The 21597-nt window shown below is 35.4% G+C and overlaps 1 protein-coding gene across 11 annotated transcripts in view; it reads right to left on the bottom strand.

The window, feature by feature from the left end:
- Positions 1-21597, bottom strand: part of FAM13A (family with sequence similarity 13 member A) — a 250060-nt gene that overhangs the window by 72183 nt on the left and 156280 nt on the right. For 7 of the 11 annotated variants that reach the window (XM_036227706.1, XM_036227705.1, XM_016161037.2 and 4 more), the window contains one exon: positions 2003-2044. The exons of 1 other annotated variant lie outside the window; for it this stretch is intronic. In XM_036227706.1, the coding sequence (XP_036083599.1) occupies positions 2003-2044 (42 nt within the window). Of the gene's footprint in view, positions 1-2002; positions 2045-11004; positions 11094-16600; positions 18527-21597 lie in introns of those variants that run through there. 3 more of the 11 variants (XM_016161034.2, XM_016161035.2, XM_016161036.2) reach the window with 3 other exon arrangements.

The following is a 21597-nucleotide window of genomic DNA, read 5'->3' as shown; positions in this document are numbered from 1 at the left end:
ATCTTTAATAAAGAGGAAGGGAAAGGAAGGGAAAGCAAAGAAACTACAAAAACTTATTTAAATATATTTAAGATATGTAAGCACTCATTTGTTCACTAGAGGCAGTGCAAAAAGTACACTAATTTATAAATTAAATTATCAGTGGACATGTTATGTTCCTAGTCCAAGAATATAGAAGAACTTAATCATAATTAACTATCATGTTTTCTTTTTCCTACTTAAATTCTGTATACTAGAAAAGTCAATCTCAAACCAACCATGAAAATTTGAAAAAACAGTTCATGTTTTAGCAATACGTACCCCCTGCTTTACGTCAAGTGGGTAATTAATAAAAAAAGTTAAATTAACTTGTACCAATATAATTCTTACACAATTTCTGAGACTATCATATATGTTACTCAGGAAAAGAAACTGCATGTTTGCACTTTTTTCCTACTTTTTATCATATTTTAGTTTTTATGACTCTTAACATTGAAAGGTAAAATGGCTTCTATCAAGAGTTTAGTAATACATCAAGTCTATTAATTTTCTTTACATTCTTTTACTTTCATTTTGCAGGTACGGAATTTCTTTTTCAAGACTACATTATCAGTCTGGTAATTACAAAAATTATCACATTACAAAACACAATTATGTGTCTTTAAGGACTTGTCACTTACAAACTCACTTGTCCCATCTGCTTTTTATCATAGTGGTAAAAAAAAAAAAAAATTCGACAATATGTAAAACATAGATTGACGTTGCCCAGAGTAATAAAAATAAGACATTTGGAGAACTAATAATCTCATTAGTTGGCAAGATCTCGTGCTGTAATATTTTACACTGTGTAAAACTTAATTTCTATTAATATGATAATCATCTATGTGATAGTACTGTGTGTATTTACATGATAAATACCAGAGTCACCATGTGCTCAGCAACAACATCCTCATGTGTTTATAGTAATTGTACAGTTGAGACAGCCTATGAACCAGAATATGCTGATTTGGTTGGCAGAAAACCAGGATGAATCAAACGGTACACCATATTGTCTCAAACTGAAACCTCAAATGTTCCCTCTCTTGCCACAGAGTGATTATGCAATGTGCTTCAAATCACTACTGAATAGTTGCTTGGCTAAACCTGAGGTCTTATGACATATTTCTGAATTACTGGTGGTTGAACTAAAGTCTAAATCTTACTTTGAGACTATTGCAACAAATAAGATTCGAAAATACACAAATTATGTTTCATATATGCTGACATTTCTTTTTAAAAAGTAAATTTCATAATTGAGGATTTTTAAATCTTCAACAAATTTAACTTTAATATTTGTGCTCATTTTATTTTCAAATGTATTTTCTAAGGCTTTGAAATTGGTAGGTAGTGGGAAATGAAATGCAATAAGAAAACTTGATTCTTTGTTATATCTAAGTTGGGATGGTTCACTGAAAATCGCATTAACACAGCAAATGTTTTAATCTGGAGAGGTGATCTCTAACATCTACTTTGAATGCTGTAAACTTATCTGTTTTAGTAGTTGCTATTCTGGCTTTATAAGCTTTAGAAAATAATACTGAAGCCCATGAACTTTCTGAATATTTAGTTTTATACTCCACTATTATCTAGAAAATTATGTAACATAATCTAAGGCTTCTTCAGCAAGTAAGACGTGCTCACACCCCTTCTTGACATATACATGTACAGAATAGAGGTTTTTAAATTTAGGTTACAGCCTAATCATCAGACACTTTTTGAAATTAAAATGGCTACCTGGAAATTTCTGTATTTAAAACAAAATATCTTATTTCAGTCTTTTCAACTATATCAACTTTTGTTTTTGGATTTCTTAAACAAAGAGAAGAAAAATACTGCGGGAACAATATGGTAAGGGTTCCAGTAAGCTTAGTGTGGCCATACTCTAGACTATTCTGTTGAAAAGAATTAAAATGGGTAAATAACCTCAAAGAGACTTAACCCTCCTCCATTCCCTGTAATGGACCAACAAAAATCAAATAAATACCTCAAATAGAAAGGTGACATAGGTCTTTCATCTTCCTGTGAACTAAAAGAAAAATAAATTTTGAATTAATATAATTTTGTTAATATTATAACATGCTGATTTTACTAAAACTCTGTTTTAACTGTCACAAATTTTGTTTTGACACATTAGAGTTAATTTCACAACAGAGTAAGGTTAGTAAAACACACTCTACCTTGGACCCAACCAAAGTCAATTACTTCTTCAAGGAGACCATCAATTGAGGTTTCTTTCAAGATTAGCCTAAGGCAAAAATAATTCACGTGTACTTTCGAGAGGAAGATTTTTACTGCCTTATTCTACAAGCCCAGTCCAAGTATGCATATATTACACATAAACTCTTAAAATGAATACATACTCAGTTATCTCAATAATGCTAATTACAGCTCTTTAACATGATGATGAAAGTAAAAAAAAATCCTCAAAATATTCCTATTAAGTGTGAGCTACTTCAAGAATAATGCCCTAGCAATGAAAAGGGCATCAGTAAACAAAACTCATGCTCTTTATCATCTGCAGTTACTCTAAGTATTAACAAGTGTAGATAATATGAAAGTACATAAGTGAAATCATAATAATAGTTTAAGTTCCTAAACAGAGAAGCAGTATGAAGCTTAATACATAACTATTTAATGAAAAAATGTAAAATATATACAATATTTTTTTCTTTCTTTAACATGTTTTTTTTTTCTTCCTTCTGATAAATGACCTCAAAACAAAGAGTCTCTCTCCTCCTTAGTGTCTACTGGAGTGGTCTTTGAATGTTTTTGATTATACACTTGTATAAAATTAACTTTTAAGCAGTTACTCCCCTCAATATATGACTAAGTATCTTTCTATACACTATGTGTATTATTAGACATATCAAAGTAGAAATATGAAGTATTAGATAGAATTTAAAAGGAAGCTCTAACGTTTTCTTCTTGAACCTCTGTTGCTAATTCTGTATACCACTTGGGGTGCATACCACCTTTGGGGAAGCAACTAGTTAAGTTCCATGTTCTCTCTATTTTTAATTTTCTTAAGCATCATTAATGAAAAGAGAAAAGTTTGCTTCAATTGCTAATATTATACTGGCAATCATCAAAATCTTATTACAAAGTTATTCTGTAACACACACACAAATGCACACACAAATACTTCTTTGCCCAAAACAGATCCTTAATTCTAACATGCAATAACTTATAATGAAAACAAGGAACCTTTAGTGAACACTCAGTTATCAATACAGTTGGGTCTTACAGTTTAGAAGTGCTTTCAGGAGACAATTAAGATGGTGCAAGGATTTGAAAACAGCTGTTTGCGTGTTTCGCATAACATGTACAAAACCTCTTTGTAGCAGAGGCAATCAAAGTCAATAAATTCTTTCTTCCTTTACACCTTCTCTCCCTCACGCATGTACTCACCAGCCAAGTACCACCAGATGGTCTACATTAATTATCTCATGTTAATCGTCACGAAAACTTTCCCTGGCACTTGCTTCTCACTTGAGGAAAACAGGCTCAGAGTGGGCATATAACATCCAGGTTGCATAGCTAGTAATATGTAAATTATTGTATTACATGTTAGTCCATTTTTACTGTTTACTGTCTTCCCTTCGATTTCAACCTATCAAAATATAGTGGGATGAACTGGTCAGCAAAGAAAATTCATGTGATGGCTAGTCTGCATTCCAGCACCCCTCAACAAGATTGTGCAGACCTCATCAGCTCCCTGTCATATCTTTGATTACAGAAACTTTACCCTGACCTTAGTCAAAGTCCACCCACAAGACATGATGCCAGGTAGAACATACAAAGTGATTAATTGATTAAAACATACTGGCAGTATGTCAAGAATGTCTCCTGATACAAACACAAGTTATTAATCAGAAGCAAATGTTTTTCAGGCTGCATTTACACAAAGTAAATTTGTCAATGAAAGACAAAATTAGATTCCTAATTTGGATATGTCCCTGAATTTTGACTAGTTTTCTATGTTCCGAAAAAGAAAACTGTAAGCGCGGCAATAAATAAAATGAAGCAGGCTTGGTGTTAGATTTACTCAATTTGCATCAGTCCACGGAGCAGCATCTCATGCATAATACCCCAGGAGAACAATATAATTCAAAAAGGAAATGAGGATATAAATAAAGCAATTTTGATAGTTAATTAGCATATTCCTCTTTTCCCTTTCATAAAAGGACCCTTGCCTGGGGTTCGGTAATGTAATCTTGACAAAGGTATAAATTCTGAAACTACGGCATTGATTTTGAATTGATTAAATCAGTTCTAAAAATCAATGCAATGCACTGATTTCAAAGGCAATTTTAAGGAAAAATGGCCAAGGACAATTCTTCCAAATAGAATTGAGAAAATAAACTTATCCACAAAATTTACACATCAGAATGAAAAACATTTGAAAAGCTCACCATTTCTACAGCTGTGTAAAATGGATGTTGTCCTATTATTATAGGCCCTCAGACCTCTATAGAAGTTATTTTTGCTTATTTCTGATTTGTGTCACTCTCAGGCATGTCCAATGATATTAAATGAGTCACATTTTTTGCCTAACTTTTAAATTGAGAATTAATTCTGATTCACTTCTAATTTTTTTTTTTAAATAAGCACATGTAATGTGAATGAAAGGCAGTGTGTGTCATGAAATTAAGCCAATGAAAAACTGTAACAATTTGGAATTTCTTCATTTTCCTCTTTGGTTGCTAGTATAAACCTAATGTTTTAATTATTTCCTATTTGTTGACTCTGAATAATGGCCAAGCTTAAGTGGCCAATTAGTTTGTCTTTCTAAAAAAAATTCAAATATATATTGAAAGATTTGGGCAATCAACTCATGAGTGTCAGGTAATCAGGTGCTTAATGTCATCAGACATGTAGTAGTCTCTCAAAACAACTGCCTGTAGAAAGAAAATTTATCAAATAGACCCAAGGAACAGTTCGAATCTAAGAAGCTACAAATGAGAATGACAATAACATAGATATGAGGGTTTTAGTAGGGTCCTTTCTAACTTATTTAATATAGCACGACATTGGTAAATGCAGATAAATGAATGACACCTAGACTTAAACTCTTTAAGAGCTCCCCTATTGCTAAACTGAAACCACAGAATGCAATGCCTATCAATTTAATTACACGGCAGCTAATTGAAATCAAGAAAAGCTTGGTGTTTTCTATGTCTAAGAAAAACCAAATACTGTTGGGAGAATTCCCAGAGTGAGGTATTCAGACTGGACTGTCAATTACTTGATCAAACCAGCATTCCATTCAATTCCCTTTTGAAATGTTCCAATTAGTCCAACTTTCTAATTGGTTAATGTGGCTGGCTACCAAAATAATTAACATAATCTGCATATTTAGCTATACACTTTAAATATATTTTCAAGTGATTTGAACTATAAGAAAAAGTATGTGAATGTTCTTGAGGACAGAAATATAGACAAATGCTAAGGATTAGGTTCTATTCATTGAAAAAACTAGGTAAAGCATCTATGGGGGCTTTAAAAAAAGAGGAAAAAGAAAAGAGGAAGTGAGAGACAAGAGAAAAGATAAAATTAAAAGGATCAAGTAAACATTTTTACAGAATTCAGGTTTTTTTCCTCATGTTTCAACAGAATGTGCTAAGAATTTTTAGATGAATTTTCTTAGATAATGATCAGGTGAGTGAAGTTAGAATATTTTCTTTCCTTCCTTCCTCTGCAAAACATAAGCACTACACTGATCAAGTATTTTTGATTTATCCAGTCTCAGGCATTAGCCATGCCCCACTCCAATTGGGGAGTGAAGTAGCAAGTCTGTGTTCTACTGCTCAGGGTTTTGGTTTGGCCCCATATGGAACATGGGGGAAATATCGCCCTGTTCTTTTTGGAAAACAAATGTAAAAGTTTTCTGATAAGTGTGTAGCTAAGTGTTTGCAGCTGTAATTTTGGGGGATATTTTTGTAGATGCATATGTAATTCTTTATTGTAAGCCCAATAATTTTTTTTTTTACCATTTTATTATTTAAATATTGTGACTAAAAATGCAACACCTAGCCAGTAGGAATAAAAACAAACAGTTGATGTTCAAGAGCAAATTGATTTTCCTGACCAAAGGGTAAATGCAAAGAGCTGAAGCTGTTAATATTCACAGGACATGAAATTTTAGCCAACAATAAGAGGTATTATTTTGGAGGAAAACAGACAAAACAAAAAGACTTCCAAAAATTTAGAGCTTTTTTCCCAATAGGATAGAAAAATATTTCTACCACTCCCTGGACTGCCTAGTGGAAATCTGAAATACAGTTATGGGTTGAATTGTGTCTGCTCAAAAAGATATGTTGAAGCCCTAATCCCCAGTACCTCTGAATGTGATCTTATGTAGAGACAGGGTCTTTACAGAGGTGATCAAATTAAAATGAAGTCATTCGAGTGGGCTCTAAACCAATATGACTGACATCCTTAGAAAAAAGGGGAAATTTGGGTGTTCCAGTCAAGATGGCAGAGTACGTTAAATGCTGTGTTCGCTTCTTCCTGTGACCACACTAAAATTACAACTAAATTATAGAATGATCAATCTGAAGAATCATCCAAAAACTAGTTGAACAGAAGTCCTGTAACTGAGAGTTTACAGAAGAAGCTACCTCGAAACGGCTAGATTTTAATAAAAATCTTTTTTAAAAAGTGTCCCTGTGTGTGGGGATGTGTACACAGAGACAAACATGCGCATAAGGAAAATGTCAGGTGAAGAATGAGGTTGCACTGCCACAGGCCAAGGAACTCCTAGAAGATAAGAGAAAGACCTAAAACAGCATTCACCAGCACCCTCAGAGAGAACACGGTCCAGCCAACACATTGATTTGGGACTTCTGGCCTCTACAATAGTGGGACAATAAATTTCTGTTGTTATAAGCCCCCTGTTTGTGGCACTTTGTTAACTGAAGCTTTAAGAAACTAATACATCTGCTAATTTTTTTTTTTCTAAATTCAGAAATAAGAACCTGCCCAACAAAGGTGTCTCTATCTTACAAAAAAGTTATGCTCTGAAAATTCATTTGTAGGAAGGCTACAAACTAGAATTGACTTCCCATACTGACATGGAGATTTAATTTCTAGGCCTGTAGCCTGTATTAACTTCTCATTCGAATAAACTATCCTTAATAGTTAGTCCAGATACAATACTGTAAAAAACTTTTGGCCACCATACAGTTAGAAATACATTTTACATGAGAGTATGCATACACATAAAATGAACACGAATTTCATAAAATTATTCTCACTTTGGTTATTGTCTATTTTGTTATATTTTACTTATATAAAATTATACAAAATACTGGTCACAACCTGCTTGCTAAATTGGTTTTATGACCAGTGATAGGTCATGACCCACATTGAAAAATACTGTTACAAAATACTATGATAAATACACTTTCTAACTGGTTAATGTGGCTGGCTACCAAAATAATTAACATAATCTACATATTTAGCTACACACTTTAAATATATTTTCAAGTAATTTGAGCTATAAGAAAAAGTTTGCAAATGTTCCAGAGGACAGAAATATAGGCAAATGCTATATGTATATAATGCCACTGCTTGATATATATAATGCCACTCAATGAATGTTGTTGAATTAAGATCTCAAACGACAGAGAGAAAATACTCTTTCCTTCTCTGCCCCACTGCTAGAACCATGCTTGGCAGTGTGAATAGCAGAGAAAAGCATGGAGAGAAAGTGGGTTCAGATACGCCCAGGAGTGGGCGTGACGACGTAGTGCTGGAAAGCCATGGGGGCTGACAGAGTCTCTTTTAAATATTCTTTTTCTGGTTGTACCACGGGATGGCATTCCTCTTTATTTTATGACTGTGGCATTCTTTAGCACCTGCATTGTCTTTCAGATTCAAAGAACTATTACACCTGGAGGGAACTAAGAAACACCTCATTTTATTTCAATTCCATCCACCCAGTTAAGTTTCATTGCTGGATGCCCTTTCGAATGTTAGCTTTCGATCTCTTAGAAACTGGAAGAGGGTGAGGGTATCTTCATGTAGGGGAAGAGGAGTAAAGTTTTTAAGCAAGAAAGCGTGAAGTGCTTTACCTTCTAATTCTTTTGTGTCTCTCTACACAGTTAGAAGGTCAAAAGTGAACCATAACAACCTGCTGATTGACTGACTTAGCCAACAGGCTCACAGTGGGATCACTGGGGATCACACTTCGCAGGGGATCCTAGCTGGAATCATATTTAGAGTCACAGAACAGAATCCTCATTCCTTTTATAATATTTAAATCATGTTAACAAACCAACTACTCTCCTTAAAGAAGTTTATCTGGCAAACCACCAAACTGTATTGATTTTATCTCAGAAAAGACAAGTCTCTTGAACATGATCTTTCCTTTCCATTTCTAGTGGTTAGTCTTTCACAAGGGCAATACTCTCTTTCCCTGTTACCCACCCATTTATCTTTAATACTCCTACCAGATTCATCGTCCTAACTGAAAAGCTTCTCCTACTTCTGCATTGCCTTTGGGGTAAAATCCTAATGTCTGAACCTGGTGCACAAGTTCCTCCCAATCTAAGTCTATAGGTCTCTCACTGTACCTCTGTAACTCTCCCCATTTGTAAATGCTGTTCCCTCTATATTAAATGCTTCCTCCACCACTCTTCATCTGGTAAATACTTTATCTCTCAGCTCTAGTGTCATCTAAAGCCATTTCCAGCACCCTGGAGAGGGAGCTGGCTTCTTCCTCCAGACATCTGAGACACTCTGTTCACAGCTATAAACAAGTGCTTAGCATACGACACCAAAATTCCTGAGTTCAGATGCTTGCCTCGCCTCCTGGATCTCCTTATCTTTATACCAGCAGCACTTACCAAGGTACCTAGAACACTACAGATACTCAACAAATGACTGTTGAATGAAATCAGCATCATCAAGACTTGGCAGAATGCTAACACTATGTATATAATTTGTAAAATTAATTTTGCCAGCTAGAAGCATTCTCAATAGCTGTATGTTGATGATTTTTAGTTATCTTGTTTCCATCTGTTCAAAAGTTGAAATTGCAACTGTGCTATGGATTTTCTTCCATCCTTACTTAAATAATTTATTTTCTCCAAATGTATAATTAGAAGTGGGAGTTCTGCCATTATTCCAGCAAAGAAAGCACTGTACTTTCTCTGGTGTACAGTGAACCCAGAAAAGGATATGTTCAGGCAAGGTAATGTTTGAATATGTTCCTGCCACAAACTGTATCTGTTTTTTAAGGCTTGAGAACAGAAAAAAATTATTTCACCTCACTGCAAACCCAACAGTTGCTTGGGGCTTAAAGGAATTTTTTGCTTCAGTCACAAAACTATTTTCAAGGCAGCTAGAAGCTTTCATTTGTCTCAGGGATGCTTCTTTAGAAAAGTGATATTTATTTTTATTATAGACATATGAAGATTGCCACAGGAGGCAGTAATTTAGAATATAAATACAATAACTTTCTTTTAGAGGAGGTGGATATTGATTGATAAGAAAAAATGTTTAGGGCATTAGTAAATAAAAGTTTACAATCTTTAATTATTGAAACAAAATTAAAAGAATATGAGGATACTTGCAGAAGAAAATAGTAAACGATTTTTACTAACTTCTTTCAATAATTACCTTAATTATAATATTCTTAATAATTTGTTAAGTTTTTATTTAATATATATATAATTTTCTAAATTGTTAATTATGAATGTGGATTTCCTGAGGCAGACAAAAATGCACAGAAAGCAAATTACCCCGTCATCTTCCCCTTCACAAACCACCGCCAGATGGGGGCTCCGCACAGAAAAATGAGTCAAGGACTTGTTTCTACATTATCATGATTTTGCACTGTTTTTTAGGATGATGAGCCACTGGCAGGAGTATAGAGGCTCGATGTCTACCTATGCTCTGGCTTTCCGAGATTTCATGGCACATGCACGTGCTCATTCAGCTTTTTCTGAATGTCTACTTATCAGAGACTATGATAGGTGCTGGAGGTATACAGGCTAATAAGATATAGTCCCAATCTTACAGTATTTATTGCCCAGGGAATAAGAATCTTGAAATTGGATATTATGAAAAAGGGATACGCAGCTATCATGTACTGACGGGTTCACCATAACGAGCCAGAGTTTGAGCCAAGAACTTCATGTACATTTTCTCACTCAATCCTCAAAGACACCTTTAGAGGGAAGTATTAGTAACCAGATTTTTCAGATAAGAAAAACACATCTTAGAAAGGTTAACTGGCTGAAGGCCACAGAGCCGGGCAGAAGACAGCTCCAACCAGGTCTGGCAGGTTAGGTGACATGAGAGACTATGGGAGTATATTCTGAGGGTCACATAGACAGTATTAGGAGAAAGATAATGGACAGGAGAACTCTTCAATGGGGGGTGGGGAAGGAGAGACAGAGGGAGGGGAAAAACGGAAGGGAGGAAAGGGAGCGAGAGAAGGGGCAGGTGCCTGAGTTTTGCTAACTCAGGGTTTGAAAATGGAGTCACAACACGTGTATTAATGGTCTACTCGGGCTGGCTTGAGATTCCTAATTTCAGTTTCAGGTGGCTATTTTAACCTAGACAGTGCAGTTACATTTCTTTCCATCATTATTTTGCAGACAGCAAAATAATGATGTATCTATCATCTTAAGCTTTTCAAAATAATGATGTATCATCTTAAGCTTTTCTAAACCCTTAACTTTTCCTAGTATTTTAGTTCTTTTCAATATGATCTGAGTGAAGCCGTTTCAGCTCATTTTTATTTCTATTAAATTCAAGTTTTCCGATTTTTATTCTGATATTCAATGCGACAATACCATATTTTCCTGACCTGAAACCTTAAAGGTTTTATAAAATGTATCCTGTGTCTCTTCCCTCTCTCGCTGCTACTATTTTTATTTTTTCACTTATGTACCTTAATTTAAAAGATCAACTTCTAGGGCTTCCTACTATTCTGTGTTTTACCACCCTTGCCCCCACTATTTCTCATTAACATACCTTCTTATGTAAGAACTAAAATCAATTTCCACATCTGGCTTCATGATAATCTGTGCAAGGCTTATAATGCAGTGTGTAGACAGGAAAATCTATAGAAACAGAAAGTAATTAGTGGTTACCTAGAGCTGGGATAGGGGGATTGAGGGCTGTTCAAGTCATTTTGGGCTACTAGAGAAGATACCACAGATTGGGTGGCCTAAACGACAAACATTTATTTCTCACAGCTCTGGAGGCTGGAAGTCTGAGACGGGTGCCAGCTTGGTGAGGTTCTGGTAAGAGCCCTCTCTCTGGCTTGCAGACAGCTGCCTTCTTGCTGTGTCCCTACATGGTGAGGGGGAAATTCTGGTCCCTTCATCTCAAAGGATACCAATCCTATCGCACTGGAGATTAGAGCTTCAACATATGCATTCTGGGGGAACACAACTTTCATTCCACAGAAGGGGTTGATACCTATAAAGTACAGGGTTTCTTTTTGGGTGACAAAAATATTCTAAGATTAACTGTACTGATGGTTGTAAAACCTTGTGAATACACAAAAAATTATTAAATTGTACACTCTAAGTAGGTGAATTGTATGGTATGTGAATTACATTTTAATAAAGCTATTACTAAAAAAAGTTATTTCTAGTTACTTATTTCTTAAGGGAAGAATGGTATTTTTAAAAGGTCTTATACAGTACAAATGATTTCTCTGGAATTCATTCTGATCAGCGGCACATAAATATATTTAAGTATCATAGGAAAAAAAATAAGATAAAAAGTTTTGAGAATTTCAAGAAATTTGATTCCATGGTATTTTCAATGGCATTTTCTACAAACCATTCTTTAGGTCACTTTCCAATATTCATCCAGCGAAATGCAATGCAGCGACAGAGCCACAATTTCACTGTGCTAAACACTCCTGCAATCAAGGACTTAAAAGGTATTGCAAGTACAAGAATAACAAAACCAAGAGAAAAGCAAAATACTACTTTTTATGTCTGAGTAGTTTTATCACTTACAAAGAACTATCATATTTTTTAACTCCAAAATTTTCTCCATAAGTAACTGTTGGGTATTATTATCCCATTTAATTCATGTGGAAAATGACCTGCCAAAATTTATATGGATAGCTAGCTGTCAGTGTCTAGATATGTTTTTTATGACAAATTTACTACCTTTCCATTGCTTTCCCAACTGTTTTATGCTGAATACCTAACACTTCTACTTTTTCAATGGTTTAGACAGGGTGATCTCTCCATAAAATTGAAAAATGTCCTCCCTTAGCTCATACGGTCTTCTTCCTTTGGAGTACCCAGCAAATATTTAGACCCCAGAGGTACTGTAACCATCTTATGGGAGTAGAGCCCACAGGGGTCTGATTTGTTCTCAGTGTCTTCTCATTACTACTCCGTACCCACCGCAGATGATCAAGTCTAAGTTACACGATCCCACAAGGTTATTAACCCAGATTGAAGTGAGGCATCTTTTAACTCCCTCTTAGACTGTCTGTGGGTGAAGAGAGGTGGGAGTGCAGGGAGTGTTATCAAAGTGCCAACAAGTTAGGAATAACATGGGTTTATAAATAAATATATTAACTGAAGGTGTCACCACGACAAGCAGAAGAGGGCTCTCTAACACCACACAGAGGAGGACACACGGGCAGGACCGTTTTACCTGGGTTATTTCCTGGTTAACTTCCATATCGTCTCCATGTTATCAATTTTACTTGTTTGCAAGAGGATGGTCTAAAGACCAATACTTAGAAAGACCAGATGAATTCTGGCGATAAGAAGTTTCAGTGAAAAGTTCCCATGCTAATTAACCCTGCTGCTATAAATCTTCTTAAAAGAGCCAATGCAATTTAAAATTATGATTTCTCCAACATAAAATATTCAGTAACATATACTGAATATTAGAATTTTCTAGTTAATCTAGCAAATTGAAATACTACTGTGAAAGTTGGGAGTTTTGTTAGACATAAGACAGAGTTAAGACCTTTTTCTTAGCCTAATGAAGTCTTTCTATACATAAAATAGAGATTCTCACCTATAGATCTACAATATCTCAGGGAAAAAAATCCAATGCAATATGAATCATGCAAAGAGACTGAGGTATAAGTAAAGCCTGGAATCTGATAAAACATACTATCTCATTTGTAACAGAATGTAACTTCAGTCGCTTGAGAAAAGTAAACATTTATTTCAATTCTTAATATAGTTTTTCCACTTATTTCTGTATTATTACTTTTGCAGTGCTTTTTCAGATAGCAAGAATACCCACACAATGCTATATGATATGCTGAGTTTTAAAATTAAGTGTAAGAATTACAAGTAAATATTTTAGTATTTTTAAAAAAATTGTGATAACCATCTCAATAGATATGTAATAAGATCCCATCTTTAATTTAAGCCAATATAAGTGAACTGCAAGAACTGAGGTCTTAACTTTACAGAGGATCAGGTCACATTTTAAAATTTCAGCTTCTGTAGTTTTTTCTAACGATCTTGAGTTTCTAAATAGTCAACTCCATCCTGGAAAGTCTGCAAACTACATTAAGTAATAAACAGCAAAATACATTAAAAGGGACCAAAGTATTTTATTTCCATTCCTAGCTTTCAACCTCATCCATTATTTTCATCTCAGTTGCAGATTAGCAGTAACGAATTTACCTTCTACATACTTTCACAATATACTAAGAAAGGCCAAAAAGTCACTCACAGAAATTAGAAAGGAAGGAGACATTAGGGTTCAAACACGCCCTCTAAATAAGATCACACACTTATATGAGGTTAAATAAAACATAGGGCGATGTTATCTATGAAGGCACATCTCTATTATTACGCTAATCATACTGTCCATTACTGAATTTACCACATGCATTGTTATTGTCTGGTAATGTGTCTGTATTCTCACTAGCATGTGACCTCTTTGAAGCAGAGCTGATGTCTTAATTACTTTATTGTCACTGACACTGCAGAGTGGTGTTGGGTCATAGAGAAAATGTTAAACAACATTTTAAGTATGCTTTGTTTAAACAGGTAACGCCATCTAGTGAATGAAAGCATCAATTATGAAAAACACCTCACACAAGGTCATGATACTAAGTATGCTATTTGGGGATGTTGAATAGTAGAGTGTTAGATTCTTATATACTTCTGCTGTCAAAGGCTTTATACCAACTATAATCATTAACTAGAGTTTAGATCAGTGTTTCTATGAATGTGTGGGCCCAATGAAGATTTGCTTTCAGGAAATTTGTTAAAATGCAGATTTCTCTTTCACATCCAGATTCATTTTAAGTCCAGGGACAGGGCTGCAAGCAGACTCTGATTTTAAAAATAAGGTCCCCAGATTAAGTCTCATGTACCGAAAGTATGAGAAACATTGGCCTCTCTGCTCAATATGGTGAGCATCAATTTCTTTAACTAGTATTTAAGCCATTTATTTACTCATCCACTCTTAATTTCGGGTTTCTAGCCTCTTAATGCCCCAACAGAACGGAGCAGAGCACTCACTCCATCAGTCCGCAGGCATATCGCAAGGCTCTGCAACCTTCCTGCTTCAGGCAGCAGGGCAGTGGGGGCGCTGGCAAGAGTTAGCATTACCAGAGAGTCACAGAGATCCTTGCCAAAGATATTGAACCAGGAACTAGAAAGTTTTCTGCATAAGCGCTTAAATTCACAAGATATCCTTAACAAAGAGAATCACACAAACCTGACCTTTGCCTTCAGGAGGTTTGTAATCAAAGGCAGACCGACTTAGGCTGGAAATGAAGATTGCAGGGTAATCAATCAAATTAACTCTCAGAGCTAGGCAAACAGTGAATGCACTGATCAGCATTCTTGAATGCAAATTCCAATTATTCCTCTTAGTTTTATTGATAAGGACTAAAAATGCAAAATAATGCTGATTCCGTTTTAGCTTTCATCAACTTAACTCCTCAAACAGTATTTAACCAGGATAAAGATCTCTTTTCTTAATAATTGTATCAAGTTGTTTATTACAGTAACAGCCAATATTCTTATCTAGAATATAACTTGCTTAAGACCCTTAAGAACTGATATCGTTATAAGAAAAACAAGCCCCTGACTTTAATATATGGAAACCAAATCAAGACTCCAAAATAATGTACTTTTAATTTCTTACAACCTTGTGGACCTTTCCACTAAATTAATATGGAAAAATTTCAGATCTATCTATAAACCACTTTCTGCTCCCTTGGGTTATTAATTTTTAGAAAAGGAATTCTCAAGTCCTCATTACACTGCACTTGCCATTACAGTGAAAGAAAAGCAACTACACTGGTTATATATCTGCAGGAACCATTTTGCAAATAAATACAATGTCTGTTTACCTTATTTTTATTAAAATAAACATTCAGTAAAATATTGGTGGCATGGTTTTTAAAAGTGAAATTTATTTTATCCTAATTTTCTCAGTTTTACAAATTATATTTACTATTTGATTTAAAAATCATTTTCACTAATAAAACTATAATAAAAAATATAGTTTTCTTAAAGGAAGCATTTACAGGATATCGAATGCAACTGCACGTAAAGCAGTTTTAAGTTGAAATACGGCTGGCAAAAGTAATTTAAGAAATTAAAAAACGTGAACTTGGGCAACTCTGAGATTTTACTCCATGCCTCAGTTTTCCTGTTGTGGAACTGGAGGACTAGGTCCCATCACCATGGAGTGATTTCCAGCTTTAACATTCCAGGATACATTATTAACCTATTAGTTCACTAGCAGTGTTCTTTTTAACAACTCCCTTTGTTTAAATTTTCCTTTTGCTGCCTTGATATAACTCCTCCACCCCATCCTCCATAATTCATATTATAATCATTAATGAACAAAACAGAGCTTTGTGCTCAAGTTTTCTTACACATCATCATGTGTAAGAACAATTACACAGTAATTTTTTTAAAAGGTGTTATTTGTGTAATAAGTCTATTTAGAATTATTCATGGGGAAATATTATCCTTGATATTTATCCTTAATATTATCCTTAATGTTCATGTATTCTACTGTACTTACTGATAGAAAATCTTTGCCTAGATCTGAACTCCAGAAGGGAGGGATCTTAAGATGCCTTTATAAAACTTTTAAGTATAGTTGGCATACAATCTTATATTGGTTATATTATTTTCAGGTATATAATATAGTGATTCGATATTTTTATACTTTACAGTGTGATCACCCCATTAATTCTAGTATTTTTAAAAGGTCTTTAGCCTATCAACACTGTTTAAAATGAGCTAAGAGCTTACCCCAGCCTACAATACTGCTATGAAGCTGAGTCAATTTTATTATAAACCTGCTCAATATTCTTTGGTTTATTTTTCTTCACATTTCAAGGATATGTTCTTACATTTATTTTCATTCAAGGAAAAATAACAACATAATAATCAAGTAAAAAAGATGAGAAATTGGGCATAAAAGTCAGTAAAAGCAGTATCATATTTATTTTTTTCTGCTCTTAAAGAACATTATGCACAATGGACTCTACACAGTTTCCACCATATTACTAAAAGATGCCAAATACCGGCAAAATTATATGGTTTTTTACTAAGAAAACACAGAATGGAATAAAACAAACAGGAAAGAATACTACCTTTGGAGAGGCATGATTTCACAAGCCATTCTTCTATGCAAATTTGCAAGGGACCCTCACAACTGTGTGTTCCACGCCAAGTGCCAAGTTTGGTCTTCTGTACAGTGAGCGTCTTCTTACAGTGGCTAAGCTAGGCTTAGGGCGGGAGGCTGCACCTCACAGCTGGAGAAGCAACTTGCTCTGCAGTTAGCCAGTGTACTGCTGCTCTCAGCCTCCAAACTTTTTCAAGCAGTGGTATTTTATCAGCTGCCTCTCTACATTTACACCGCAATCCACTTTGACCTTTTGTTCCAGGGAAGCAGCTGAACCAACTGGCCAATCAGAAGAGCAGCTGCTGCGGTGCTTAAAGGCGCTGCTTCTTTTACTGCTGCTCTTGCTCCACCTCCTTCTCCCCCTCCCAACCCCCTCCTTCTCCCGCTCCTCAGTGGGCTTGCCGGATTCTGGTAACTCGAAACTCTCTTCTTAGCAGTTCCGCAGACAAGCTCGTCAGTCTTGGGAGAGCAACCAATAACTTGCAGGAAGGGCAAAGAGTCCCTTTTCAGCATTACCCAGAGTGCCAACAAGGAAATCCACTTGTCAAGGAAAGACGAAAGGTTTCTGTGACAGAAGGTTTCTTTCCTTAGAAAAACAGAAACCACGAGCATTGGAAGGCGTGATGCTTTTCTAGAAGGAAGGCACGCCACTAGACCCCTGTCTACCCACAGTTATGTCCTGCTGATGTTTGTTTACACTGCGCTAGTAACTAGTCGCTGGCGACATCACCCAAGTCACGTAGCTCCCACTTCTGGGGAGACTATGTCCTAAGGCTGGCCAAGTTCCCAAAGGATCAAAGCATCCACTCTCATGGAAGTTATTTCAACTTAGTATTTAAGCATTTCAGCCTTATAAAACTGAATGTTTATTTACATAGTGATTTTCCTCTAAGAAAATCAACAGCATTTTTTGGTTCTCTATATCTATCTATCTATCTATCTATCTATCTATCTATCTATCTATCTATCTATCTATCTTTTACAGCTAACACCAAATCAATTTTTTCTATAAGGTCTGCTAAGTGCCTGTTAATTATCCAGCTTTCCCTTACAGTTTTTCTTCAATAAGGAATACTAAAGTGTTATTTTTGGGAACATAATTGCTAATCCATAGATTTTATATAAGAACAATAGTAGAAAACATTTTAAGATTTCTTTCTCATCGTAACTGCACAGAGTTACAATAACGCCCAGAGCACTATTTTTAGTAGCCCAGTCAGAATCCAGGATGTTCAGAAATAGTGAGCCTTATGGTCCAAAAAGGTAGCTTCCTCCCCTGTAGTTTTTTTCCAGATTTTTTTTTTTATACACCACTCATAATTCTGAATTTAGAATGCAAAGTCCTATTGTATCTACTTTCCTTTGTTATACCTGCTAATAACAACAGTTCATTTCCTAACTAAATACTCTAATCTATATTTACGAAAATAGATTAGTCATTCTGAAACTTATGTTTACATTATAAAATATCAATAACTAAAACCAGTCTTTTAAAACAATGGAAGTTGACTTAAGTTCCAAACCTACTTTAATTGAAACTGTCAATGTATTCTTTTTTTGGTTCTAGATTTGGAAATTCCACTTTGATTGTCCAGTAACGGTAACTTAGTTCAGTATATCTGAGTTTTTATTTTCAAAATGCCTTTACATCTTAACATTTCAATTAACCACTTGAGTTAGAAAATCACTATTATATCATAATATCCATTCTATTCATAAATAAATTCAGTATTAGAAAACTAAGTAATTTGTTCAAATTCACATAGAAAATTAGTGGCAGAACAGAAACTGGAGTCAGAACTTCTCAGATTCTGTTACGCATCTACAGTTTTTAAAATATTTCGCACAATACAAATATTTTAGAAGCATTTAAAATCCAAATGACAGAATTGATATTTTATCTTTTCTGAATTTTTGAACACATTAATACTATATGGCTAAAATAGACATGAATTCAACAATAATGGACCCAACACTAAAAAATATGTTAAATTGAACAATTTACATTTAATACATACTAGAGGTAAAATATTTATGAGTAGGAGCATTAAAATTCTAACAACTGATTACATATATATTACCTGATAAATTCAGTCTTCCCATCAACATTCCTCTAACATGCCATATTGCTAGTGAGATATCAATGGTTATTTTAAAAATCACCTAACCCTATAACTCAGTAATTACTTGCCTTTTCAAGTCTCTATGATTTACTTATAACAATTTCTTTCTTTCTTTCTTTTTCTTTTTTTCGGGGGGGGTTCTATTTTCTGGGCATTACTTGCTGATTGGTTCCTTCTTTCTGCCGCACCCACTGCCAGAGTCCTTGAACACTTAAACACCCTTATTATTTCGAACATCCTCACACAGTTCCTCACAGTCAGGCAGCAGGAGCACCATCCCCTCTGAACTCTGCCAGTTCTAACTCCTCAAACACTAATATCCTGACTGCATTTCCTCTGCACTAAGCCCTTTAACATGCATCACTCTTAACTACCACACTTCTGCCTCATCCACTTTCCTCAGCTTCTTTTCCTTAGCTCTCTTTTCAGCTGTTTTTCTATGTTGGCACAGGATAACCTGCACCCAAATCAACTGGCATGCAGCTTAATAAAAGGCACATTCCCGGCTCTCGTCAGCATTTAGTTATTTTTAAAATGGGTTTACTTGCATCTTCCGATTATTCACCCTTTATAAATCCTGCCCCCTGGGTTCTCTACTGCCAGGCAAAAACTTTTTAGTTTTATCTTTAACTGATTTTTCACTGTATTCCCACAGAAACTGTTGCAAATCTCCAGTGCTGCAAGTCTGAACCTCTCTGTCACTAATTACCTTGCCTCCAAAATTTACTGAGAGTCAATATCATCAAATATGAGTAAGTGCCTTAGGTGTTCTTTGCTGCTCTTAGAGGCGCACCCCACTACACACACACACACACACACACACACCCCTTGCCTCATTCTTTTTGACTTCTTCCTAGACTCCTTATAGGACCCAAACCTCTCATGTATAGTGAAGATCAATACACAGAAATCTCATTTAAATTGAATTTGGGAGGGCTTTCACTCTCTAATAGTTGTGCTTTCCATCTCCATCAGAAAGATGCTTTTCTTATTCTACTACAGCAAGAGGGAGGACCTTCTCTTTCCCACAATCATCCAGCCAGTGAAAGACTGTTACGACTCAGCCAATGAAAAACTACACTTCGAACTCCCAGTTTCCTCCAATGGACTCTGTGTACAGCAGCCCCTCTGAACTCTCCCTTTGCTCTATAAAATAACTCTCCTCTCCTTTGTTCTCGGGACTTGTCCTTGGTTGTCATTGGAAGGAATGTCCCAAATTGCAATTTTCAGTTGTTCCTGAAAAAAAACTATTTCGCAGGAGAAAGATCTGGCTGTTTGTTTAAGGTCAGCAATATGTACTGGATCTCAGCATTTTCTCCTTCCTCTGGAAGCCTGATCTCCCATCTTCAATCTGTCTGCCCTTCCGATAATCATCCGAGTAAGTGTCCCCCAGCTTTAAAAAGTTTTCCTCACTAATCCCACCATCTGGCACTGCAGCACTATTTCCCTTTCCTTCCCAGCAACAGTAACTTAGTTTTGCATATGTGGTTAAGTTTTCTATTTTTCAAAATGCTTTTTATATCTCAGCACTTCAATTAATGGCTTGAGTTAGAAAATCACTATTATGTACCATAATATCTATTCTATTGATGAGTAAATTTGGTACTAGATGTCCCCAAAGCCTACTTTTTGTTGCTCCCACTTCCTCATTAATTTCTTGCTCCTTCGCCCCATGCCAATGAACTAAAGACTTTACCCCTTTCCTGAAACTGCTTTTAAGCCCTCTAATGCTCATTTTGCCACTAAAACTAAAATGCCTTTTCTTAGATCCCCTCCTGCTCTTAACTTTTTGGAAACACTCATCTTCAGTTTTCTGAAAGTCTTTGGCTCTCTGTGATCTTCTTGGAAATTCCCCAAATGTCCCTGATCACTCCATCTTCCTTTTTTCATTTGTCTTTCCTTCTCCTTGAAGCCCCTCTCCTCCACTTCACTTTCTAGCCCAGCACTATGCAGTACAGGCATTCTATTAGGGCTTAATAATGTGCTCTGGAATTAAGCTCCTGGGGACTGGATCCTGACTCTACCGCAGACAGACAGTACAAACTTGAACCGGCTGCAAAAAACCTCAAGTTGCTCTGAGGAATAAATGAGGTCATGCACGTAAAATATGTAGAATAATGCCAGCAAATAATTGCTCAATAATTATTAGTATCACCCTAATCAACACTCTCAAAGCCTCATATCATCTAGTTCCCAAATTTCTTCTCCTCCTGACCCTTCTTGTTAATGATGTTATTATTTTCTTTATGAATCAGATTCAAAGCATGAGTCATCTTTACTCCTCCCTTTCCTCTCCTTAACCAAATTTGTTGGCTGTTCTGTCATATCTCTTTAATCAGTCAGCCTTGGTCATCTGCAGTATTATGATGACCTTCAAATGATCGTTCTTCCATTTGCCCAAGCTCCAATGCATATGCTTCACTATTAAATTTCTTACTGTGATTATGATATTGTCACTCACTCCTCTGCTCTAAAACTTCAATAGCTCCTAACTACCCCTTAAATGTACCCCAATTCTTTGTATATGATGATTAAGACTTCCACCAATTAACCCCAATTTACCCCTAGTTCTGTTGTTATACTTCCCAAGGAAACCACTCCAGACATACCTGGACACTATTTTGAAATCTGCTCTGAACTTTTCTACCCCAAATATTTGTTCGTGCTATTCCTTCTGTCTGAAATATTTTCCCATTCCATTTTCTTCTGGCAAAATTCTATGCATACCTCGGGCTTAGGCCAGTTGGAAGAAATCGTTTTCCCCTTTTAACTTATATAGCCCTTTGTATCTCTTATGATATTTATTTTTCCCCACAATTTTATTATTATATAAATCTATGTA

The sequence above is a fragment of the Rousettus aegyptiacus genome, unplaced genomic scaffold (assembly GCF_014176215.1).
Source record: "Rousettus aegyptiacus isolate mRouAeg1 unplaced genomic scaffold, mRouAeg1.p scaffold_m13_p_10, whole genome shotgun sequence".
In the NCBI taxonomy this organism is placed as follows: Eukaryota; Metazoa; Chordata; class Mammalia; order Chiroptera; family Pteropodidae; genus Rousettus; species Rousettus aegyptiacus.
The sequence above is the reverse complement of the archived record's forward strand: the minus strand, read 5'-3'. Positions and strand labels throughout refer to the sequence as shown.